The 26,799-nt window shown below is 35.9% G+C and overlaps 1 protein-coding gene across 1 annotated transcript; it reads left to right on the top strand.

Moving 5' to 3' along the window:
• Window positions 1-76: 76 nt before the first annotated feature.
• On the top strand, window positions 77-26,348 carry Cip2a (cellular inhibitor of PP2A). The gene is made up of 21 exons (XM_005074778.4): window positions 77-321; window positions 2,723-2,870; window positions 4,058-4,170; window positions 5,833-5,927; window positions 6,571-6,667; window positions 7,053-7,175; window positions 7,269-7,414; window positions 9,113-9,188; window positions 9,460-9,678; window positions 10,662-10,821; window positions 12,286-12,427; window positions 13,677-13,776; window positions 16,499-16,617; window positions 17,803-17,998; window positions 18,438-18,512; window positions 18,605-18,715; window positions 22,181-22,377; window positions 23,340-23,453; window positions 23,638-23,720; window positions 24,623-24,762; window positions 26,069-26,348. The coding sequence occupies exons 1-21, from the start codon at window positions 220-222 to the stop codon at window positions 26,237-26,239; spliced, it is 2,727 nt and encodes a 908-aa protein (XP_005074835.1). The 5' UTR covers window positions 77-219; the 3' UTR covers window positions 26,240-26,348.
• Window positions 26,349-26,799: the final 451 nt, after the last annotated feature.

The following is a 26,799-nucleotide window of genomic DNA, read 5'->3' as shown; positions in this document are numbered from 1 at the left end:
CCGCCACCTCCCCGCTCCCGCAGAGCCTCGACCCTCCGCCCACCCCGTCAATCACAGGCGGCAGTCCCGGGGGCTGCCCAGAGACTTCCGGAGGACGACCGGAACCGGAAACGGCTGGGGTAGGAGGGGAAGGGCTTAAAAAAAAATCAAAAAAAGCGCGGCTTCAGCTGGAGGCTGCAGGGCGGGTGGTTGTGGCCGCTGACAGCACGGCGCCTCGGGATGGACTCCACCGCCTGCTTGAAGTCCTTGCTGCTGAGCATCAGCCAGTACAAAGCCGTTAAGTCGGAGGCGAACGCCACTCAGCTCCTGAGGCACCTGGAGGTAGGGGTTCCCCTTCGGGATTCCTGTGTCCCTGTCGCTGCTGGCCTGGCCCGGCCCCGGCGTTCCCTGCAGCCCCTTCACTGTCCTTGCACTGGTGACAGCGACTGGGTGTGCGTGTTCGGGTGGGTGCCAAGAGGGGCACGGTGGCCTGCCCGGGAGGAGGGGGGGGGAGGAGGAGGAGGAGGAGGGGAGCGGATAGTGTGAGAGACCCAGGTTAGGACTCAGTTTCTGGCTGCAATGCTGAGGCTGCATTTTCTTTCCCACAACTTTGAGAACGTGTGTGTGTGTGTGTGTGTGTGTGTGTGTGTGTGTGTGTGTGTGTGTGTGTGTGTGGCGGCAGAAGGGGGCATTATATCACCTGGAGCTTAATATGAGCGCTGGGACTCAAACTCGGGTCCTCTGCAAAAAATTTAGTACAGTCTTCTATCTACTGAGCCATCCAGTCCACATCCATTTTTATTTTGTATTGCGATAAACTGTTCTCAAAAGATTGTAGCACTAGCAATATGTTGACCCTGGCATCAGTCACTTAACCATCCCATCCTTAGTTCTTAATGTTTACCTTTTTGAGGACAATGTTATCTTGTTAATGGTCGATATCATCATGCAGAGAACTAAAAGCTGATTCTAAGGGTACACGAGTATGTATAAAAAGAAGAGATTTTTTTTTCATTTTTCTGAACTGCTGCTGCCATAGATTGACTTAATAACAGCATGCAAAACCTGTGCTTTGAGTCATTTCCTGGTCGTCAGGGCCAAGTTGATCTGTTCTAGTAGCTGATGCCAGTATTTGGCATTGCTGACCATGTGACTGGGTATTGAAAGTACGGATTCAGTTCTTTGGAGTGTAAATCTTAGTTGTGCTTCTTTGTCATCAGCGTATCCCTCAGTTTACTCAAATACAAATCTAGCATGTAGAGTTGTGAACATGAAAGAGTTAGTGTGTGTAAAGCACTTAGGTCAATGCCAGGGCCAGACTAAGTGCTATGTAAGTATTACCATTAAAATAAACTAGTTTTAATGGGAAAAATTAATTTTTGCCTTGTATTAACTAACTACTATATGTTAGAATGTTATTGAGATACAAGTCCAGTTCCAGTCATCTTTAAAACAGAAAATGTCTTCATCTTCTAGATGGCTAAAATTAACAGGTGAAAGAGACCATGTTCAGAATGTTCTTGACCCCAAGATAAGTTACCAATTTGTTTACAGTCTTACAGACATTAACTAATGTTAAAACATGTTCTACTAGGGAATAGATAGTGTGAAATTCCAAGAGCAACGCTTCGTAAGAAAGTGAGAAAATAGAAGGAAGATACAGAAAGGAGTTTTAGACTCTAATGATTCAAGGTTTACTAAAGGAATCTGCTTAGATGTGACCTTTTAGAATATGAATGAATATATATATATTGTTTTATATATATATATCATTACTCCAATTCTAAAGTAACAAAATGTTTGACTTTAAATGCCAGGTTTATATTGAATCTCCCTCATGAAAACAACTGGAATGAAAAGTAAAAATTACTAAATCTTATCTTTGCTACATTTAAAAGTATTCTTTTTAACTTTATTGTTTCTGCATAATCTCCTAACTTCTAGCTCAGCCTGAAATCAGTCATTATCTACTGGGCTTCATATTTCATCCTGAGAGAAGATGAAATGAGTATACTAGGCTTCAGAATAATAAATCTACTTGGTTCTTGCTTAGGGTTTCTGTTTCTGTGAAGAGACAAGTTTTACAAAGGAAAGCATTTAATTGGGATGACTTACAGTTCAGAGGTTCAGTCCATTATGGTCATGGTGGGAAGCAAGCCAGGACACAGGCAGACATGTTGCTGGAGAAGGAGCTGAGAATTCTTACAACTTGATCGCAGAAAACAGAAGTGGTCTGAGATACTGGGCCTGACTTGACCACATATGAATCCTCAAAACCTGCCTCCACAATGATACACTTCCTGCAACAAGGCCATACTTACACCAACAAAGCCACATACTCCCTATGAGTTTATGCGGGCCAATTACATTCAAATTACCAAAATTCTGGTGTATGTTTTTAATCTGTGTTCAGTATAGTACAGTACAGTATAGAAAATATATAAATGTTAGTTCACTAATACATGGAAGAAGTAAGAGTATACGCTAGGCTATGTAATAATTAAAACTTAGGTGTTCTAATTGGCTTAGGAAAACATTTCTGAGGAAAGTTAAGTTAAACTGAAATCCAGATAATTCAGCTAGAGAAGGAGAGAGTCTGTATGTGGGCAGAGAAAACAACAGGTGTGAATTTTCTAAATTAGGAAAGGGAGAGCTAAGTAGCACTTCAGAAAAAATGGTTTATTTGAAATGGAGACGAAATAGAAATTGCCAGCACTTAACACACTTGCTTCCTATTTTATAGGTAGTTTCTGGACAAAAGCTGACACGACTGTTTACATCACATCAGATATTGCCAAGTGAATGTTTAAGTTGCCTTGTAGAACTTCTTGAAGACCCAAACATAAGTGCTTCACTGATCCTAAGTATTATCAGTTTGCTGTCTCAACTGGGTAATGTGTTCATACTTTCTTTTTGGAGCTTGGAAGACTATGAACTTAATTTTTTTTTAAGATTTTATTTTTGTATACAAGTACTCCATCTGGATGTATGCCTGCATGACAAAAGAGGGCATCAGATCCCACTAAAGATGGTTATGGGCCACCATGTGTTTGCTGGGAATTGAATTCTGGATCTCTGGAATAGCAGCCCGTGCTCTTAACTACTGAGCCATCTCTCCAGCCCTGAATTTAATATTTTTAAAGGACAGATAGACTTATAAAATTTCTTCAAGAACGATTTGCTTTAAAAAAAATTTTCTTCATTTTAGAACCGTTTAGAGTTAGACTTATAGTTCTCTCAAAAGAGTTCCTGAGTGTATCCATATATACAGACACACACATATATATTGTTCAATAGAGTAGTTGCTTGCCATATAGGCTTGTTACACATCTGAAGTCTTGGGAGCTGAATCTAATTCCGATTAAACATAATTAAATAATTATACATTGACTAGTAGCTGTCATTAGATAACATACATAATAGTAAAATGGCATGAGTTGTTATTCATCATCCCAGTCTTTATCATTTCTACCTGCAGGGACACAATCTTAGTTAATGCTTTGATATGTATATTTCTAATTTAAATTGTATATTTTTAAGTAATCAGCTTTATATTTTGAGTCCTTGGATTCAAATGGAAGTTAAAATGATAATCTGACTGCATACTATGTAACCTGGACTGAGCTGGAACTCAAAATTTTCTTGCCTCATCCTCCTAAGTGAGGATTGTAGGCATATACCCCCAACCTCAACTGTTAATTTAATAGCCACGTTTCTCCACATATGTAAAACAAGGGTTTTTTTCTTTGATATTAATTCTGTGTAAAAGAATTACTTGTACTTTGAAATTGGTGGTCATTAATTTAATAAAAGGAAAAAAAATCTGTCTTGGCCAGCCATGGTGGCTTACTCCTATAATCTCAGCATTTCTAAGGCTGAGACAGGAGGAACTGCCATGAGGCCCAGGCCAGTCTGGGTTACAGAGTGAGATCCTGATTCAAAAACTCAAAGCTCAACAGCTATCTCAGGTTTTATCCTTTTTAAAGATAAGATTATATGACATAAAATTCATTCACTATTACGGAATGATTTGCATGTACAAGTGATGTATCTTATGCCATTTTATTTTAACTTGTAGCTGTAGATACTGAAACCAGAGACTGTCTTCAGAGTATATACAATCTGAATAGTGTGCTGGCAGGAGTGGTTTGTCGAAGCAGCACTTGCCACAGCGATTCAGTGTTTTTACAGGTATACAGATCATCATAGTATATTGCTACCTATTTTCCTTTCTTTATTCTCAGACAAGAAGTGGTAAAATGTAGCAGGCTTTCTTAGACCACAACCCCCAAATTATGACATGGAGACTTACTATTAATTATGAATACTCAGCTTTAGCTTTAGGTTTGTTTCTAGCTAGCTTTTTTTTTTTTTAACTTAAATTAACTTGTTTCTATTCATCTGTGTGCTGCCCTGAAGCTTGTTTACCTCATCTATGTACTGTCCATCCTGCTTTCCTGCTTCCTCCATGTCTGGCTGGCTGGCCCCTAGCTGGCTGGCTACCTGATAGGCTGCCCCGTTGGCTGAATGGTTGGCTCTCCTTTCTCTCTGCCCACGAACTCCACCTACACCTCCTCCACATAGCTTTTGGCAATTCAGCTTTGTATTAGACCAATCAAGTTTCTTAGGCAGAAGAGGTAAAGATGAACACGTTTACATACTTAAACAAATGCAGCATAGACAAAAGCAACACACCTTTACATAGTTAAACAATTATTCTTTAACACAAACAAATGCAACACATTTTTTATATAGTTAAACAAATACTCTATTCCACAATAGTAAGTCCTCTTATTTACTTAAGTTACAGTTTATATGATGACATGACATTGTCAGGCATAGTTCTTATTAGGAGCTAGTAGCACATGCAGACTACGTAAATATTTCTCAAAAAGGGGACAGAGAGAACCAGATCTGTATTATCACCACTTTTAACTTACAACACTGTAGTTGAAGAACACAGATGTGTACTTTTTGAAATGTGAATTATTCATGTTAAAATTATAATTTGAGTTGGTATATAGTCTCAGACCATTGAAGAAACATCTTAAAACTTTTAAGCTATGGTTTATATTTGTTTAGCAAAATTTGAAAACTCTTGCACCCATCATTTTATTGAATCTAAAATGTAATCAGCTGCAAGAAAGAAAAACATGACCAATTAAACTGACATGTACTTTTAGAGATAAAATGTAGAGGGAAAGAGATATCCTCAAATTCATTCATACCCCACTTAAGTTTAATGTAAGTAAGATGATTGGGCATATTTGGTTACTACAGCTGAATAAAGTGTATTTATTTTGGTGACTCAGGAACATACTATCTATATGAACTTAGATCCGGCAAAGGCTCTTCTGGCTGTAATCATGGTAAATAGGAAGGGAGGGACATAATTATATCTCAGGTTAGACAAGAGAGATACCGCGACCAGGCTTGTTCCTTTTATAACTTTCTTGAGAAGTACTAACAGGGTCACATGGGAAATACATCATACATCCAGTGACCTAAGGACTTCCATTCAGGCCCTTTCTTCTAGAGGTTCTGCCACCTCCCAGCAATACCATCCTGAGAAACGAAGGCTTAAATCACAGGATCACAATTAGGTGCCACTAAAACCGTAACTGACAACCCATGAGATAAAATATGTAGAAAAGGATAAATTAAGACATGACTCCATAGGTTCTTAGTAGTAGTCAGAAAATAAAATTAAACTTAAGAAATGGCATGGCTCTTGCTCTGGTGTTTGGTTCCTAGTTCCAGAAATGGTATGTTCAAAATACTTGCAGTAGTCCATTTTTATGAGTAAGCAATATGTTTTCATGTGTATACTCACAATTATTTTCTTATTCTCAGTGCATTCAACTCCTGCAGAGGTTAACATATAATGTCAAATTTTTCCATTCTGGTGCCCATATAGATGACCTAATTACATTCCTAATTGGTCATATGTAAGTATGTAACAAAACATGTAATTAGATAATTTATTGGTTTATTTTTAAACTAAACTGGTAGATCATTTCTTCTTAATAATGTTTTCTAGCTTGAAAAAAAACAGATTTTTTCATTTATTATATGTGTGTGTGTTGTGCCTGAGTACATATTTGTGGTACACCATGTATGTGCCGGTGTCTGGAGAACAAAAGAGGGCTTCAGATTTTCTGGAGCTGGATTAACAGGGAGTCATATGCTGTCCAGTATGGATGCTGGGAACTGAGCCCCAGCCCTCTAAAAAAGCCGGAAGTGCCGTTAAATCGGAGCCATCTTACCAGCTTTCTAGGTTTTTAAACTAAGATTACTGTCCGTTTCCTCCAGTTGGGTGATTTCAAGGTTGAGTATCATAAAACAGATTTAATTTTCATAGAAATATTTAACAAACTAATTTAGAAAGAAAAAAATTAAAGTGAACATTTATGGTCGTTCTAAGACCATTTCTGTATTCTGTGGCATAGTTGAATTGGATAATTTAGTTTCAAAACTTAAAAGAAATGTAGTACTCAGAATATGATAGTCTTGTTTTACATGTAAGAAAGAACTTAGGTATAATAACTACTCTGTGATTGAGAAAACACTTGCTTTTTGTCATTGCAACAGTCAATCTTCTGAAGATGAGTTAACAATGCCTTGTCTGGGATTATTGGCAAATCTTTGTCGGCACAATCTTTCTGTTCAAACACAGATAAAAACTTTGGTAAGTTGAGGATTTGAAATATGTATGTATATTTTATAGTAGGTTCTATTCCTAAATTCTTCCAAGTTCTTCTCTTTTTCTCTTCTTTTTTTATTTCCAGTGCTGAGTGGAACCTAGGATCTTGCACATGCCATTTGGGTACCTTTACCAAAACAAGAAAATTTTCTCCTAGATTCTGTGTATGTCAAATAGTCTTTTAGTCTCTACTTATCTGTGTTGTAAAATTTCCCTTTAAAAAGTAGCAATATTTTTCGTTTTAAAAGTAATAACCATGTGTTGAAAAGTTCATAATAATGTTTACTAAGCTTGTCCTTATGTAGAGTTATATTTTTTCAACCAAAATGTAGAGTTTTTTTTTTCTAATTCATTTTCTTTTCTCCTTCAGAGTAATGTGAAGTCCTTTTATCGAACTCTCATAAGCTTCCTAGCACACAGCAGTTTGACTGTGGTTGTGTTTTCACTTTCAATATTATCTAGTTTGACACTAAATGAAGAAGTAGGGGAAAAGGTAATTTTGAGTTCATAGTGTTTAACGTTTTACAGTCACTAAGATGTCAACCAGTTTCTTGTACATAATAATCTTTTCTCACTGTTTTCAAAGCTTTTTCATTCTCGAAACATTCATCAGACTTTCCAGCTAATATTTAATATTCTCATAAATGGTGATGGTACCCTAACAAGAAAGTACTCAGTCGACCTACTCATGGATCTCCTTAAAAATCCTAAAATTGCTGATTATCTTACCAGGTATGTTTATCAGTAAGAACCAGCATGTGTGTATGTGTATCACATTTTGCCTGGTGCCTGTGAAAACCAAAAGAGGGCCTTGGATCCCTGGAGCTAGAATTAAAGACACGTGTGAACTGCCATATGGATGCTGGGAATTGAACCCAGGTTCTGTGACAGAGAGAACTCTTTATGGTTAGGCCATCTCTCCAGCTCCAAAACATTTTTATGTTTTGTCTCCAGTTCTTTTTTGTTACTTGTTTTGAAAGTCAGTAGCATTTACTTTCAAAGAGTTTATTGCGTTAGAGTCTTTGTCTTTATCTTTAGTATTTTCTTGAAGTTTATTTTTATTTTATATATATGGGGGTTTTGCCTGCAAGAATATGCACCACATGTGTGCCTGGTCCTTTTGGAGGCTAGAAGAGAACATCCGATCCTCTGAATACTACTAAAGGGACATAATGGTTGAAAGTAAAGTTCATGCTTGAACACATGTATAAGTGAAAAGAAGTGACAACTGAATAGGAAGCACTGAATGGAAAGGGAAAATACTCTGCTAAAGATGACAGAATGAGGCTTGCAGCACACCAAAATGAAATGTTTATGAACAGAACAGGAGAGAATTAAGAAAAAAAATGTGTAAAAACAAGTTTGTCTGCACGTGCAAATAGGGGGAGCTCTAAGCAGATGGGATTCTTTGTTTTGTTTTTCCCATATTTTAAATAAAGATAATGAGCTTGTGCATGAAAGGTAGCAAAATAAAGCAATGCATATTTGAATGAGACACTGTAGAAATCAAGAAAGAAAGTTGACAGAATAAATAAGGGGTCTGGCTCGGTAAAGCTGTGTGAGTTTCTCATATCTGGTTAAAAACCCAACATTGTTAGACTTTGAAGCAGATTCGAAATTGAGGATTTTGTTGTTGTTGTTGTTTGTTTGTTTGTTTTTTTGAGGCAGGGTTTCTCTGTGGCTTTGGAGGCTATCCCGGAACTAGCTCTTATAGACCAGGTTAGTCTCGAACTCACAGAGATCCACCTGCCTCTGCCTCCCGAGTGCTGGGATTAAAGGTGCCCGGCAAGACTGAGGTTTTAACAAATGGTATGGCTGTGAAACAAGAAGACAAGCTAGACATGGTTCTTGGGGATCTATTCTGTGCAGAAGGGAGAAGGAGAGAATGCTATTGAGAGGATGAAAGGAATATTAATTAAGCAGTCTCACTGCTGCTAAACATGGTCAACTTTCTGTCTGTTGAGAGCACATCCAAAAGACATTAACAATTTATTTTAGGTAGGCATTATGTGACAGCCAGAATAGAGACACATGGGTATTGTTGACACCCACAAAAGATGATGAGGCCAGGTAAAAGGAAGGCACTCTGAAGGAAAAGATGCCCTTATCTATGACACTGACTTGATACCCATTCTTATCACAGATGTTTAGGAAAAAGATGAAATGCTAAAGTGAATGTGTTGTGTTGCAGAACTTCAGGTTATAGAAAATACACTTTTCACATGGAGTAGTTCAAGTTGAGATGGATTTATTGATACAAAACTATGTCATATATCAAATAATATTCTATGTAAACATTGTAAGCACATTTGACATGAATATTTTTTATTTGAGAATTTCATACTCGTTTGTGATGTGTTTTGATCAAATCTACCCCCATTGCTTACAATTCTCCCCGCTTTGTCATTTAATGTATACCTTTAAACCTAGGTATGAACACTTCTCTTCCTGTCTTCATCAAGTACTAGGGCTTCTAAATGCAAAGGACCCTGATTCTTCTTCAAAGGTATGTAAAAGTGTGACATTTTGTTTTATACTTTTAAAGACTAAAATGTACAGGAAAATCTAAATTTGCTGTTCTGAAGATTTAGAAACTGCTCACACTCCTGTAATCAATATTGAAATCAGAATGAGAGGATTATAAAGTGGAAGCTACTTTTAAGTGTTTTTTTCAGAATGTTTTCTTTAAAATTCTATGGCATTTTTAGTGTCTTCATGTGCTTTGTCTTTTAAAGCCCAATGAAGTTGGTATTTAATGAAGACTTTATATTGCACAGGTTTTAGAATTACTTCTTGCATTCTGTGCAGTGGCTCAGCTGCGCCATGTGCTCAGCCAGATGATGTTTGAACAGTCACCATCAGGCAACAGCATCCTGGGAAGCCGTCCTAAGAGCTTAGAACCTACTGTGGCTCTACTTCGTTGGTTAAGTCAGCCTTTGGATGGATCTGAAAACTGTTCTGTTTTAGCACTGGAGTTGTTCAAGGAAATTTTTGAGGTAATTAAATGATTGACAAATGTACTTTTCTATTTTCATGATGCTTGCTTAACAATTTGTTTTGTGACTCTTTCATGTAAGCTTCTAATGGAATAAAATTAACAATTATAAACCAGAATGTCTATAATTCAACTATTGAGGTATTTTTTCTGCAAACTCACAAGTATTAGTGTTTTTTGTGTTTCTACTGAATGCTTTGTGTGTATTTTCTTTCATACATACAAACATATAGTGTTCTTTAAACTATATGGTTTACTACACAGTATCTATATGATTTCTTGTGTGGATACATGTGCTTTGGTTGTTTTCTTCTCTTTCACATTTTGTTTGCTGCCTTTTGTTCTATAAACTATCGGTCTTAATTAGTGAAATCAGACGGCATGCAAACAGATGCCTGCACTTAGTAGAGCGAAGACAAATAATCTTATCTGTAGATTATGCTGGTAGGCAATTTAACATGGCCTGCTGTTCACCTGCTTTTATACTCTGTTCATTCTTCTCAATTATTTCCAATCTCATAATTGGATCCTGTGCACAAATATGTATATGAGTCATCAAGTCTGTTCATTAAAATTTATGCATAAATTGCTTTTTGTGTTTTTCTGAGTCTTGACTGGTTTTAGCATTTATAAAACGTTTAAAATTATTTGTGGCTTTACACTATTAAAGTCAGTCTCTTATTATTTAATTGCATTTGGCAAATACATGATTTTATCATTAAATACTGAATATATTTAGAATAATGTTTAAATCATGGAGTCCTTTACAATGTCTTTTTAATAAAATCTTACAGCTTCATTTGAGGAAAGAAGCCAGGGTATGTCTAGAAGCTGGCTAAATGTTAAATTGTAAAATGTAGTTTTAAAATAGAATAAATGGAATGTTAAAATAAGTGTAAAAAAAGAATATATTATAGCTTAATATTGACTGGTTTTAGTTAGGTTTTTCATCTTTCTTTTAAATTCTTCTTGGTCTATTTCTAGGATGTCATTGATACTGGTAATTGTTCCTCAACTGACCGTTTTGTGACCCTCCTGCTGCCTACAATCCTTGATCAGCTTCAGTTCACTGAACAAAATCTGGATGAGGTCTTAACAAGAAAAAAATGTGAAAGGATGGTCAAAGCCATTGAAATTTTATTGAATATCCTTTACCATAATATAAATGAAAAGTATAAAAACTCCAATTTTTGTCTCTATTTGTAATCTTATAGCTTCTCGTGTAATGTCAGAAATATTATATCAAGGGACTGAGGAAATAGCTTAGTCAGTAAAATGCTTCCCTTGCAAGATGAGTACTTGAGTTCAGTCCCTAGCAACCACATGAAAATGTCAGCAAAGCATGATGGTATGGCTTGTAATCCTAATGCTAGGGAAGCAAAGACAAGCCTGGAGTTTGCTGGCCAGCTGTCTACCTAATGGGTGTCCTACAGCCCATGAGAAACCCTGCTCAAAGAAGATGGACTGTGGTTCTGAGAATGGTATCCTAAGTTTACCTTTGGCCTCCATGTGTGTGTGCAGACATGTGTATGTACACCTGCACTCAAACATGTATGAATATGCATTTACATAGCCAGAGACAGGATATTGAACTGAAAATTTAAAAAGTTTCAAGGATACCTGAAAAAGTTCTCCAGTTTGTTTTTTCTGTGTTTAACGTTTTTAGGTACATCTTTGAGTGAGTATATGTGTGTATGCATCCACTGTAGAGAGAGGACCAAGCCAAGCACCTCAGTAGTAGGTCAGGCATGCTACTACTGAACTACATTCCCAACCCAATAAATGTTCTTTAAACATGACCATTTGTGCCTGGCAGTGGTGGCACACGCCTTTAATCTCAGCACTCAGGAGGCAGAGGCAGGCAGATCTCTGTGAATTTGAGGCTAGCCTGGTCTACAGAGTGAGTTCCAGGACAGCTAGGACTGGTACACAGAGAAGCCCTGTCTAGAAAAAAAAAAAAAAAACTTGACCATTTTTAAATTACAGTTTGAGCTTTGAAGTGTATACTGGGTTGGCTGCTCATAACTCCCCTGCAATTTCAATGCCTGTTATTGCTCCTGTGAGTCTTTGGTTGATGTATTGGTGCATGAGCAAATACTGGTATAGTTTTCATGATTTTAGTCCCCATCTCCTGTGTTTGTAATTGTTTAAGCTACTCATGTGCTTCTAACATGTATCCAAGGTTGAAAATCACTGCTGTAGAGGCATGCTGTTGCGCTATTTAACCTTAAAAGTGTTTCATAACTTGCCCCCCCCTTTTTTTGATAGTCATAGTAGTTTATGAATGAACTCCCCATAATTCATTCAGTGTTTATTGAAACATTTTGACCACTGCCAACAAAATAAACAAACACATCCAGTGAAGAAATATCTTTACTCTGGTTTTACCATGTGTCAGACACTTCTATGAGCACATCTCTTGCTATTTACTAGTTGCTTTAATACTTTTAAGTTCAACTTTTCTAACATGTCTTAAAGCAATTAAAATAATCACACTGGATTGCAATGCGATAACTTATTTGAAATTATTTTGAATGTTATGTTTTATATATAGCTACACGCTATATACCAAGTATTTGGATTTCTGTGTATCTTAACCAAACTTAACCTCTGTGTGGAGATGACACTCTGAAAATGCATATTGTAAAAGTATTGACTACTATAAAGTGCACCACGCTGATAGAACAACAGTTTATGTATGGCAAGATTGACCTGGGATTTGGAACAAAGGTAGCAGATTCTGAATTGTGGTGAGTAATTTAAATCTAAAATACATACTGACGAAAGGCAGTAAAAATTATAAAATACAGTTATATTTAAGGATTTTCTTTACTTATGTTCCATTAACTCAAAGGATAGCTGAAAATTGTTTAAATTTTGAATTAGAAATTTGATTTATGCATTGGATACTTCTGAAAGGTTTTGCATCTGTAGTTTATATTTCATTAGGACTTTTTTTTCTCTGCATGCTTGTGAAAGAGATTACAGATTCTGAACATTTCTCTTCTGAAACTTCCTTTTGACTTTGCATTGGTAATTTAATTTTTGCTTCATTAATCTTACATTTTTTAAGAGAAAAGCATGACAAAATACATGGTTTTATTACCAGAAAGCCAATCCCTGCTGAAAGCGTAATCAAAACAAAGACAACTCTTCTCTTCTTTGCATGTCAGAGCTTTGGTTAAAGGTGGATGCTCACAGAGTAATTAGCAGATATTTATGCTACCTCTCTCTCATGAACAAGTTTTCCTAATGAATATTTACGGAAATCTGACTGATAAGTGCCAAACACTATAATTTGTTCCCGTTTCTGTAAATAATTGTCAGCCATTGTATTCTTGAAAAACAAGCATTACCTTTTCACTTTTAAGTTTTTTGGTACATATACGTGTGTGTGTGTGTGTGTGTGTGTGTGTGTGTGTGTGTGTGTGTGTGTGTGTGTGTGTAAAATAAGTATTTTGTCGCTTGGCCACAGACATGTATGGATGTCAGGACAACCTGTGGGAGTTTTGCGTTTTCTCCTTCCACCATGTGGATCGAGCTCAGGTCACCAGGCTTGGTGGAAAGACCCTTACCCATTGGACAATCACCAGTCCTCTTTTAAATGTTTTACTCCCTTTCAGATGCAAAGTAAAGTGAGTGTATGGTCTTGTATAATTCATTCTCTACATTTTAGGTTTGGTTTTGATTTTAATTTTAGAAACGGTTACTAAGAATGAAATGAGCCATGTTCTAATACTTGTATTTAATTCAACAGAAATTTGAACCCTGTTCGTACTTAAGAGTAGATAATAATAGTCTGAAACTTATAGTCAATCCTAGTTTGTTCTTTCTGGAACTTGAGTACTAAAAATACTAATTTTAAAAAAATATTTTAATTCTTAAAAGTAATACTTCTTGAGTTTTAAAAACAAATTTGTTAGATTTTTCATTTTACAATTATAGACAAAATATGCTAATTTTCTAGTTATCTAATTTAAATTCGACTTATTTTTAAAGCAAACTTGCTGCTGATGTAATTTTGAAGACTCTTAATTTGATGAACAAACTAAAACAATTGGTTCCTGGTATGGAAGTAAGCTTCTACAAAATCCTTCAGGTAACTTCAAACTTTTCACCCATTTTATTATCATGTGCATGTGTGTACATATGATGTATATTTACATAGTCTTGTTGTATGTTTATGTATAGATACATGTATGTGCTTGCATGTGGAAGGTCAGTGTTGTGTGTCTTCTCCAGTTGCTTGTGTTCTGTTTTTTTCTTTGAGTCACAGTCTGACTGTCCTGGAGCTCACCACTTCAGCTAGGCTGACTGATTGATGAGCTGTAGAGATCAGCCGTCTCTGTCCTGTGTCTCTATTTCCCACTCCTAGGAATAAAGCTGCAGATGTGTCACCATGCCCTGCATTCTAGATGGGTACTGGGGAGTAAACTCAGGTCCTTGTGTCTGAACATCATCTCTAGCTCCTCTACCTTGGTTCTTTCTTGATTTTGTCTGTGTGTTCAGAAGACAACATATCACCATGTAGGCCAGCTTGATTTTGAACTCCCCTTCCTCCTGCCTTGACCTCATAAATGCTAGGATTATAAGTCCATGCACTATTCCTGTTTTAAGTATCTACTTTAATATTCTACAACCTTAAAGGATATTTTTTGTAGATTGGCCATGAGAAAAAAAGTTGACAGTTCTATCTTTTGTAATTAGCATAGTCTCATATAATATCTTAGAAACTAAACTTGACTAGAACTTCTAGGTTCTAGGTTTTAATAATTTCCCAGCATTTCCTTTCATTGTTTTGTACTTGCAGCTTTCTTGGTTTATGTTGACATGGGAAAGACTCTGTGTGTGTGTGTGTGTGTGTGTGTGTGTGTGTGTGTGTGTGTGTGTGTGTGTGTGTGTGTTTATACACCTATGGGAAACAGGTGCAATGGCCTAAGGATACTTTGAGTGTAATTTCCTCAGGCCCTGTCCATCTTTTTTTAAAACATGGGATCTCTTTGTTCTGGACTTCACCAAGTAAAGTAGGCTACTGACTAATGAGCTTCAGGAATCTGTTCTTCTGCCTCCCCACAGGGAGGTTATAAGCACATACCAGCACTTTGTTGTGGCTTCTCTGTTTTAAACTCAGATTTGCTAACTGGGCCATCTTTCCTAGGTGAACTTTTAACTTTGATCAGAGTTGGTGACATAAAATAGTAAGGGGTTAGAAAACATCTGAAAGAAAGGGCCTGATAAGACTAGTGAGGATATGCTGAAAATAGCTACTTACAAGTTTCACTGATAGTAGCTGAAAAGTTATAGATGTTATCGGAAAGCAGAATTATAGCAGACTTAGCTTAAAGATTTAATTGTGTTTTACTTCCTACTCCCCCCTCTTCTACCACAAACCTAGGACTTAAAACATGCCATGTAAGTACTCCATTACAGGGCTATATTACAAGTCCTCATTTGCTCTTCAAGAATTAGGGAACATCTAATTTTGTAAAATTCATGAGCGTACTTAGCTCAGCTGGAGAAAGCACGTTTTGGGTTTTTTTTTGGTGGGGGGGTTTGAGATGGTTTCTGTGGCTTTGGAGCCTGCCCTGGAACTAGCTTTTGTAGACCAGGCTGGTCTCGAATTCACAGAGATCCACCTGCCTCCCGAGTGCTGGGAATAAAGGCATGCGCCACCATCTCGACTGGAAGTGAGTTTTATGGATAGAAAAAGATTCATCAAAAGAAGAATGTCACTGTTTGTTACTTTCCTTATACAAGAAAGGTCATTCTATGCTACTATAATCTGTTTTGCTTGCTTTTGGAAAAATAGAGCTAGAGGTATTTGATTATGTAATACTTAACCCATAGGACTTCATTCTGGTTTTATCTGGTTTTCTGGGTTTAATGCAGGGTTCAACATTACCCATGTTAATTATCTATATTACCTAGTTTATTAAGAGTTATTAAAAAAACAAATTTTTTTTTCTGAATTAAGCCAATAAAGTAGCTTAGGAAGGGCCACAATGAATTTTCAGATAGGATAGAAACTGAATTAAAGCCATAGGCAATGACCATGGGTTCTTTTAAGAGCATTATGCGTAAGAGGCATGGTTCATAGTTGGCTGAACTAGTTGCTAGTCAGTCTGGGCTTGAGCAAATAATTTTCTGTCTTTGTACTTCAGTTACCTTTACTGCAAACAGCAATTAGTGATTCTCCACTCTGGAGAAATTATGAAGGGATTGAGAGTTGTGAAGGTTGAATTATACTTAAGTACTTATAAAGCATTTAACATTTTAATTGTAAAGACTTTATATTAATATTTTCTGAGCCATCACACCTACATATAGAAAAAAAAGCAAGTCATTTTTTCACTTCAGCTTTTAGATGTTTTTCACAATAGGTAATTTTAGAGTTTATAGTACTAGTGTGAAATACTGACATGAAAGACTTTGAAGTGTACTGCTTAGTCCTTAGTTTTCTAATTTGTATTCATTAGTTCAAATTTTTATTTGATGGCTTTAATTTAGAAATTATTGGCCATTCAAAGTTTCCATTTATTAGAAATAAAACAGTACCTAAATACCATTTTATTTTGAACAGTATAAATTTATCAAAATATTTTAAGTCATAATTCTGGTAGGTATAATTTAAAACATGAAGCTCTTTGCTGGATATTTCTTATTTTCTCTATGGATTGCAACAGAGTATAAATAGCTACAAGGTAAAGTATAACTCCATGCAAGGAATAGTAACTACATGTCAGAGTAGTTTAGAATACTCTTACCTTAGATTAAAGACTCAGCTCTGTGTGAGTCTTATTGCTGGTTTCTGATTTGTTTAGGATCCACGTTTGATTACTCCTTTGGCTTTTGCTTTAACATCAGATAATAGAGAACAAGTACAGTCTGGATTGGGAATATTGCTGGAAGCTGCTCCACTGCCAGATTTCCCTGCGTTAGTGTGAGTTGTAATCATTTCAGTATCTCTTAATACCCTCTAGAATGTTGTGCTGTGTTTCTGCATAATCCTCCATGCATACTTACTAATAAATTGATGAACTACAGCTTTTATTGTAATGTCAGTAATCTTTCAAATAATTAAAATTCTGATTTCTGTAATAGAAAAGGGCAAAATTTACTTTCTCAAAGAAAACATAGATGCAGTTGATTAGCTGTGTTCGTTGTGCTTTTTATTTTTCTTAATCACCTCTTCTGAACATAGATTCCAGACACTGAAATTCAAACCAGTTGCTTTAGTTCCTTTTGTAGAAAGAACTTTTCCTTTCTAGTTTATTTGCCAAGGAGTCTTCTGAACTACACGTACTCTGATTGAGCTGGGAAAGGTCAATGGGGGGTTTCTGAAAGAAATATTCAGTATTTTATCATAAGGTGGAGTAGATGATGGCCAGGAAAGAACCAAAATTTACTATATTTTTTTCATTTCAGATAATAGTATATTAAAAATGCTGTAAGGTTTATTTATTTGTTTTATTTGTATTTATTTGTATCGGGAAAAGAATATGTGAACCGAAAGGTCTGTACTTGGGATTTAATATTTAGAACTTTAAGTAATATATATAATAGAATTTGTATGGAGAGGAGTAGCTAATTATTTATATTACATAGGGCATTAGTGAAAACCTCTATAGAGAGGTGAATTTAAACCTGTAAGAAGGAGTCAACCCTATTCTGATAGTTTTAACTAAAGGAACAGCTCATCCAAAGGCCTTGTGACATAAACAGGATTGGCTTTTAGTGGAACAGAATGGAAGTCACGTTGATGAGGTATAGTGTGTGAGAAAAAGATGGGTCAGGGGAAAATGGATGAGACCTAGTGATACTATCTATGATAAGAACACTATTCTTTGTAATACAGTAACTTAGTATTCATTGCAAGTACTCTACACTCACCAACTCCAAACCACACATGGAATTGTCACATATACTACGCACAAAAGAGTCCCCTGGAAAATTGAGAATGCTCCCCAGACTGTGCTTTATCGTGGTTACCTAAAAGATGATTTCCAGTATATTTCAAGACTTTAGTCCCCAAAGAAGACTATTTCAAATTACTACTGTAGTTCAATAACAACTCTGCCTTTTGTTTCATTTTTGTGATTGCTTTTTCTTCCTGACTCTTATTCAGGCTTGGAGAAAGTATAGCAGCAAACAATATATACAGACAGCAAGAAACCGAGCATCTACCCAGGAAAATGCCTTTGCAGCCCTTAAGTCACTTTTTTTCAGCACCAGCAAAGTGCTTAACACCTCCTCTTTCGAAAGATAATGCTCCTTCATTGAACATTGAGGAGCTAATAGAAAAACTTCAGGCTGGAGTAATGGTGAGTGATAAGTAGCTCTCTAAATGGGCCCGTGCTTGGTTTGACCAGCTAAGTGTCAGCTCTGATTACAGCATTTATTTTTCACAACTTTAGATGCAGATTTGATCACTGAAACTTTATGCCTTGACATTAAAAGTAAAATCTGGTCATTTTTCAAAGATAAGAAACAATATAAAATTTAAACCTTTTTTTTTTTTTTTAAAGCAGCTGTCATTCTTGTTCTAGTCCCCATCCTGCCTGCCCACCATATGACTTTAGAAATACTTTTAAATCACCATATGAATATTGGACCTTGCTCACATAGCCAAATTAGTGAAATATTTGTAACCCACCTGATGCAACATATGCTCTTCAGCTTTAATGATTTAGTTGCAAAGTAGACTTTCAATTTTTCTTTTGTCAAATTTATAATTTTCCGATTTTAACTCTGTAAAACCAGGTAAAGGATCAGATTAATGATATAAGAATATCTGACATAATGGATGTTTATGAGATGAAACTTTCCACATTAGCCGTGAGTACAAGCTTATTTTAACTGTGTGATGATGTGCGCATTTCACAGATGTTTTCCTTAACAATGGACATTAACAGTGTATTTTCTTCTAGTCTAAAGAGAGCAGATTACAAGATCTCCTGGAAGCAAAAGCCCTGGCTCTTGCACAGGCTGACAGACTGATTGCTCAGTATCGTTGTCAACGAACTCAAGCAGAGACAGAGGTCTGTACACTATGCTTCATCAGTGAAATAAATAACATGCACAGCATTAATTACAAGTATGCTACTATCACATGTTGAAACTCTGAGGTGAATTGCCTTGAGCATTTTATGCAAGCAGTTCCTTTTGAAATTCTTCCCTTTACTTTTAACTACGTTATCATCTCAATTTTCTTTCTGGGCTGATTTATATGTGCTTGTGTATGTATCAATAATTTTCTACTCTTGAGTGTCAGAGTTCCTCAGAATTATATTCTGAGCCCTTCCTTCCTCATTTTTCTGTTGTATAGTTTTAGCCATTACTAAAAGTTAATATTCCCAAATTTATGGCAAACAGAGATTTTATTTCCCGAGCACTATGTTGCTGAATTAAGTCATTTGGGAAATGCTTGAAACTCTGTATTGTCAGTGGCAAAGTACTTACCCCTGGATTTAAAATGTACTTGTAGTATAGTGGTCTATGTACTGCTTGAGTTTTCTGACTTAGAAACCTGGAAATCACTGTTTTCCTACTGGATTATTTACCAAGTTTGGCTGACTAGACTTAGCTTTATAGTCTTCTATACTAAGTCTGTTACTCAGACACACACTGCACTTTAGTGATATTCTGTGTTTTGTGCTCTTCCCTTATTCTGATTGCCAAAAGTACCTCATCCTGTCTCCCCAGTGCTCTATAGCAGTTGTCGTTTCTCTCTGGTGTCACTGAAATCCCTTAATTTGACAAAAATAAATACATAAATCACTTTCGCTTTACCCTACATCTTCCATATTTTATTAGTAAATTGAAGGTAACTGCTTATCCTGATTTGCATTTTGATAGAACTTAATCTTATGTTTTCTTAACTTTGAATTCCTTAACCATGTTTAGAGTGCCTTTTCCTCTTGCTAAATACCTCATCATCTTCAGTTTTCAATTAAATGCCCACATCCTACAAGCCTTTTATGGCTGTCACATGTATGTTTGGCTCTCCTTTTATGTCTCCACCTGTGCTTGGCTCTTCATAGTACTTCCCATACTATATGAACATCCTCTACTTCCCTCCTCTACTTGTGATATTAAAGACCGCTTATGAGGCTCCAAGCCCCAATACATTCTTGGCATATGGTAGGTAAATGTTTTATAAGTTTGATAATTAAGGTACTTATGATATATACCTTATGGATGAAAACTTTGCTTAATAATACGAAATTCTTAGCAGATTCACATGGAATTTATTCATTATTTAATAAATTATAAAATTGTAAGAGTTTGAAAGAGGGATTAAAATTTCTAAAAAGTAAAATGCCTTTAAAATCTTTTCAGGATAAAAGTATTTTAAAAATTACAAGAAATATAACTGAGAAGGGGGAAGAAATAAGCATTTATTCTATCTCTGGATTATGTATTATCTTGGTTCCTTTTCCTGTTGCTGAAGTAAAATACCTTCACTAAAGCAACTTTAGGAGAAAGGGATTTATTTTAACCTATAATTCATAGGCATGTTGGCAAGGAAATCAAAGTGTTTGCAGTCTGTAGTGACAGGTTACACTGCATGCACAGTCAGGGAGAAGAGTGACAAGCATTCTAATGCTCTGTTCACTTTCTCCATTTCATGCATTCCTGGATCCCTTGCAGGGAACGGTCCCATCGAAAATTGAGACAGGTCCTTCCACATCAATTAAACTAATCAGGTAACCCCCAGAGACCCATTTCCCAGGTCATTTCAGACCCCTAATGTAACAACACTAACCATAACATGTATTAAAATAATATAAAAGTGCCAGGTGTTGGTGGCGCACGCCTTTAATCCCAGCACTTGGGAGGCAGAAGCAGGTGGATCTCTGTGAGTTCAAGGCCAGCCTGGTCTACCACATGAGTTCCAGGACAGGCTCCAAAACAATACAGAGAAACCCTGTCTCAAAAATAATAATAATAATAATAATATAAAAGCATAATCTTCTGCAAAATAAACCTTTTAGTATTCAAGTGTTTATTTTTAAAAATACACAAAAAAGATTTTAAAAGGAGGACAAATATCCTCCTCCCCAGTATTTTAGCATGCTTTCATTTTCTTGACAGATGCATTGAACTTCTAAATGCCACAAAAGGAAATTAGTAATATTGAAAGGGTTTATTCCTCTTACATTGTATGTTTTTTGGGCATCTTGTTCATTTTATTATACAGTTTAGTGTCTTATCTGTATTGCTGAAAAGCTCATAAAATAACACTAATGGTTATCCCTTTTTATAGTCTGTGCCTTAAAAGTAATAGGGTTGGCACAGGTTTCTATCAGACATTTGATTTTTTTTTTCTTGGTTTTACGAGACAGGGTTTCTCTGTATTGTTTTGGAGGCTGTCAGACCAGCCCATCCTCGAACTCACAGAGATCCACCTGCCTCTGCCTCGCGAGTGCTGGGATTAAAGGCGTATTTGAAAATGTTTAATACAAAGTGGTAGATAGTATCCATTCCTTATTCTAATTACTGCTTTTTTAGGCTGTGTTCCCCAGTTAATTAGTTAATGCTAGCTTAATTTTAAATGCTAGACAAGTATCTATGATTTTAGTATCTTGATTCTTACCTGAAATGAAAAACTGATGTGTGTAAACTTAGCATTTTAGTGTTGATGGCTACCCCTAAGGACTGTATCCTTTCACCTGAATAATATATGGAGAGTTAATTTTTTTATCTTTTGGCTGTATTTGTTTCTATTATTCTGGTCATGTTGAAATTGCTTTTGTCAGAACAGCCTGTTAAATTAAAGCTTATAATGGTGTAGTTTTAGTCTTCAAACTTTTGAAAGCCAAACTGATTGAAAATCAGTAATGTTGGACTGATGAGATGGAGTAGTAGGTAAAGACCTTTGTCACGATTCCTGATAAGCTGAGTTCGGTACCCAGAACACACATTGTGGAAACAAAACTTATTTCCACATGTTAGGCTCTGACCTCCACACAAGCGTAGTGATATGCATGCACCCAGACACACACACACACACAAATAAAATAAACAAAAGTACATAAAATTACCTTCAGGTTATATATATATGAGAGAAATGAAATATAAATAAATTTTGTGTTTAGATGTGGGTCGTATATATGTGGAATATTCCAAAACTCTGTAGAATCTAAAATAATTATGATTTTAAACCTGAATCAGATTTGGAACTAATTAAGAATATATGACTAACATAGTTTTCTATAGCCCAGGAGATACTAAATTAGTATTTGGTAGCTCTTCTAAATTGTGCAGTTTATCAGCTATAGTTTTTTCATATTGCATGTGTGAATTAATTAATACATTCTGAGAAGTATTTTAGACAGTTTTGTTGTACTGCCAACATCACATAGTGTTCTTAAGCTTAAATAACTGGACAAAATAATTCAGTGGAACCACCACCAGCTATGTGATAACATGTTTATCCAAGCATTGCGACTTGATGTATGTATACGTGATAGTGGAAAATGCATGTTTCGTTTTCTTTTGAGGCACGAACACTTGCAGGTATGTTAAGAGAAGCTGAGAGAAAAAATGAAGAGCTTAGTGTGTTGCTGAAGTCACAACAGCTGGAGTCAGAAAGAGCCCAGAATGATATTGAGCATCTCTTTCAACACAGTAAGAAGTTAGAGTCTGTGGCTAAAGAACATGAAATACTTACAAAGTCCTACATGGAACTTGTTCAAAGGTAAATCAAGTTAAGTTTCTGTGTAAAGTTAGAATCTAAGTGAACATGCCACATTTCCTTAACCCTAAAGAATTTTTTAAACATTTCTTAAATTGTTGTGTCACCATGAAATATCTAGTTCATAAGAGATTTAAGACTGCCTAAATGTGAACTGAATGAGAACAACAATAGACAAGCCAAAGAGAATAGGGAAGAGACCATGAGTCCTCAGCCCTACGCATAGAACCACAGGCAACTAAGGAATACTGGTAGTGAGAGAAATACTCTAGTACAGGAAAGAGAAAACTCATTGGTTTTCTAATATCAACCTGCAAATATTACACAGACCAACAGGTTATATGTATTTATAGTCGCAGGTTATCTGGATTTAAGCTTCTTAAAAACAAGTTTCTTCATTTTGGTCACTAATTGATCATTATGGCCTAGAACAAGCAGTGGTTGATAGTGAAGCACTGTTGCATTAGCGAATGTGGAATGACAGACCAGCAAGACGGCTCAATGAATAAAGGTACTTGCTACCAACCCAAGTTTGATCCCCTGAATATGTATGGTGGAAGGAGAGAGCCACTGTACTCAGACATTCACACACTCACACCATAGCACACGTGTACCCCTCCTGTTCACGCAAATAATCATATATAATTGTAAAGGAATTATTGAATGAACTTAGGTGTCACAATTAATATTAATATTAGAACTTGCTGTTGGTCGTTTCAGCAAGTCAAAATTACTTAAATGTTAGAAATTTCATGCCATTTACCTAATACCACAGAAATTTGTGCTACTGCTTGCTTAACTTGTCTTTTAGTGTCATTGAGTATAATTTACTATGCCCTGCAATGAGCTCTTTCAGTAAATTGTATAGTTTAAGGAGCATAAGCATTTATAATTCACTAGACATTTCCAGGTGTCTATGCTGCTTTCTTCCATGAAGACACTGACACATGTCCTTGTCTTTTTAGAAATGAGACTACGGAAAAGAAGAATACTGACTTACAGACCACTTGTGAGTCCCTGAATAAACAGATTGAGACAGTGAAAAAGTTGAATGAGTCACTCAAGCAGCAAAATGAAAAGTAAAACCTTAGTTCTATATCCTAATTATTTGTTATTTTGCAAATACAATGATTCTCTTTCTACATAATATATTGTTTTTTATTAATAGCTAGTAGACCTCTTTTTTCTTTTATATTATAACATAAATTTGTCAGATAATTGTACAAATAATTTTATTCAATAATTTTTCTTTTATAACTTCAGAACTATTGCTCAGTTGATGGAGAAAGAAGAACAGAGAAAAGAAGTCCAGGGCCAGTTAGTAGACAGAGAATGTAAATTATCAAGTAAGTGGCTTTGTTTGAAACACTGTTTTCAGCATATTTTGCTTTGGAGGAAAATCAGAGCATTGGTTTTTTTAGTTTATTAGTACTATTTACTTCTTATATTAATTTTAAGGATACTGTCTTTATTATTCTTAACTTTGCGTGTATGTGGATAGCTGGGATATATATGCACATGCGCGCAAATGGCCATGAAAGGAGCTGCTCTAAACTGTTGAGCCATCTCTTATACTCCAGTTTCCTTGTTTTTTAAACAACTTCCCTTTTCTTAGAGCATTTACATTCATTTGATCAAGTAGAAAATGTGATCTTTTTCTTATACTCTAGGGATTTTTAAAGTAAAATTTTTATCATAACAGTAGGTGGCAGTGCTGGGTAACTTTAAAGTTACTGTTCTCTAAATTCTGTTATCTGTGAAATGACCTTTACTATTCTAATTCATCTTTCTTAGTGTACAGAGACCAAGCTGCTTTATTTGCCATATTTTTTGATCCCCGACCGTTTTCCAGTAACTGTTACTGTCTGCATGTTCCATCCAGTCCCCATCCTGTCCTCATTCCGCCCTCCCATCCTCTTCTTGCCATGCTTATTTGGAGCAGAGGAAGTCGAGGAAAAACATAAAGACTTGCTATTTTATATAGAGTACTGGCAAAAAGGAAGGATTTGGGAGTATTTTGTTTATTTTTTATATCTTTTTTATGGAGGATAGAGGTTTGCCCATGTGGTAGGTTGTAGGGATTAATTCAGGTGATGGCAAACATTTTGCCTTCTGAGCTATCTCCCTCTCTTGAGGTATTTATTTTTAAGTCGGTAAATTTCATATAAACATATTTCCAACAAGCTATTTGATCATCTTTTCCTTTTATAATAGCTACTTAAGTGCATGGCTGTTTGTTTGCTTTTAGATTTGCATAAAAAGGCAATATCCCAAGAAGAAAAAATTAATGTTTTACTAAAGGAAAAGGAAGATAAGCAGGAAACCATTGATATCCTTAGGAAAGAACTAAGCAGAACAGAACAGATAAGAAAAGAATTGAGTATTAAGGTAAGAGCCCTCAGTTTTTCTTGCAGGAAAATGAAAAAAAAAGTTTTTGAATAGAATGAGCATGTGTAGACGTGGGATTTCTATTGCTATAAATAGACTCCATGACCAAGACAGCTCTTATAAAGGGAAGCATTTAATTGGGCCTGGCTTACAGTTCAGAGGTTTATTTCATTGTCATTGTGGTGTGAAGCATGTTGGGACACCAGCAGACATGGTGTTGGAGAGAGAGGAGAATGAGACACTGGGCCTGGTTTGAGCATCTGAGACTTCAAAGCCTACCCCAGTGACACTCTTCCACTAACACATCTCTTAGTGATGCTACTCCCAAGGGTAGATCTATAGTAATTTTTTTTTTCCTTTTTTGGTTTTTGGAGTCAGGGTTTCTCTGTGTAGGTTTGGAAGCTGTCCCGGAACTCGCTCTGTAGACCAGGCTGGCCTCGAACTCACAGGAGATCTGCCTGCCTCTGCCTCTCGAGTGCTGGGTTTAAAGGTATGTGCCACCACTGCCCCGCGGTTCTTTAGTAATTTAAGGTCATTAAAGATTTCTTAAGTGTGACGGGCGTTGGTGGCCTCCCAAACAATACAAAGAAACCCTGTCTCAGAAAACAAAAAAAAATTTTCTTAAGTGCATACTTGGGACTTTCAAGTGTGTAGAAAACATAGAAGGGTTCATAGGTCATAGGTTGATAACTCTCTTTACTTGCATAAGTGGTAAGTTATTCAAACTTGTTTTGAACCCTATAATTTGCAAAGAACTCCAAAAATTGTTCTGTTGATTATCTTTGCTGACAAATATAAATATCAGATACTAACACTTGTAACTTACCAATGAGGAAGTGGAGTCTGAAGTTATATATGATTCAAATAATAAACATTGTGAATTTTAATCTATATTTTAAGGTATATTATTATGATTGTATAACTTGAGAGATGACTATGAATTGTACTTTCTAGCCTATTTACTTCCAGGAAGATAAGAACAACCCAGCTTCAAAACTAACTATTCCAGAGCAAGTGTAACATAAGGGGCATTAAACTTGATGGAATGTTTATAGTTCAGGGGGGATCTGCATTAATCTGGTTAGTTTTTAAGTACTATGTAGCTGCTATATTGGTTCTGTGTATGTGTGTGTGAGAGAGAGAGAACCAGTCTTGCCTACCTCCTGTGTGCTGATTGCTATCATTGGCTTTAAAAGATAATTTAAAAGTTCCAGTTCCTATAAAGAGACATTGAAAATATCTCAGGTGAAAAAAACATTCTGGATATTTATTCTCTATTTCTTGTTATTCCTTCTTCATTCCTTAGGCTTCCTCCCTAGAAGTGCAGAAGGCTCAACTAGAAGGTCGTTTGGAAGAGAAAGAATCTTTGGTGAAACTGCAGCAAGACGAGTTGAACAAACATTCTCACATGATAGCAATGATCCACAGTTTAAGTGGTGGAAAAATAAGCCCAGAAACTGTGAATCTCAGTATATAAACGCTGTGGCTTTGGGGAAATGAATACTTTCAATGTATGGAGGAAATTGTGACTGCTAACCAGTTATCATCTGCTTACTCCTATTAATTTAGTAAAAATCCTAATTTGATGCGTGTTTTATTTGGTCTTTGGAATATTATTTTTTTTTTTTAGATTTTATGGTTGGTTTCTTTAATTTTCACTTCTACATGTCTTATGTATTTTCATTTATCATTGTATTCGTGGATTATTACATATCAACCATGGAAACATTTTCATAAATGTGCTTTTAAGCACTATAGTGTATAAACATGTTTGAGTAGACACACAGACTACAAGGGGTGCAATGTCATCTTTTAGTAAAAAAGAGAAATGGTGTGATACTAAGTTAATTTCTCTCTAAAATTAGCAGAAAACAGTAGATTAAAAGGAGTTTCTATTACTGCATTTAAAATTAATGTAAAGCCTAAACTCTAAACTTGAAAATGAAATAGTTATGAGAAATACTATTTAAAAATTGGTAAGGATCCATTGTGCTAAATGATTATGTAGTCGCTTAAAATTTGTAGAAATACTTGTCT

Source organism: Mesocricetus auratus, unplaced genomic scaffold (assembly GCF_017639785.1).
Source record: "Mesocricetus auratus isolate SY011 unplaced genomic scaffold, BCM_Maur_2.0 Super-Scaffold_100008, whole genome shotgun sequence".
NCBI classification, from domain to species: Eukaryota; Metazoa; Chordata; class Mammalia; order Rodentia; family Cricetidae; genus Mesocricetus; species Mesocricetus auratus.
This window is presented reverse-complemented; position numbering and strand designations above follow the sequence as displayed.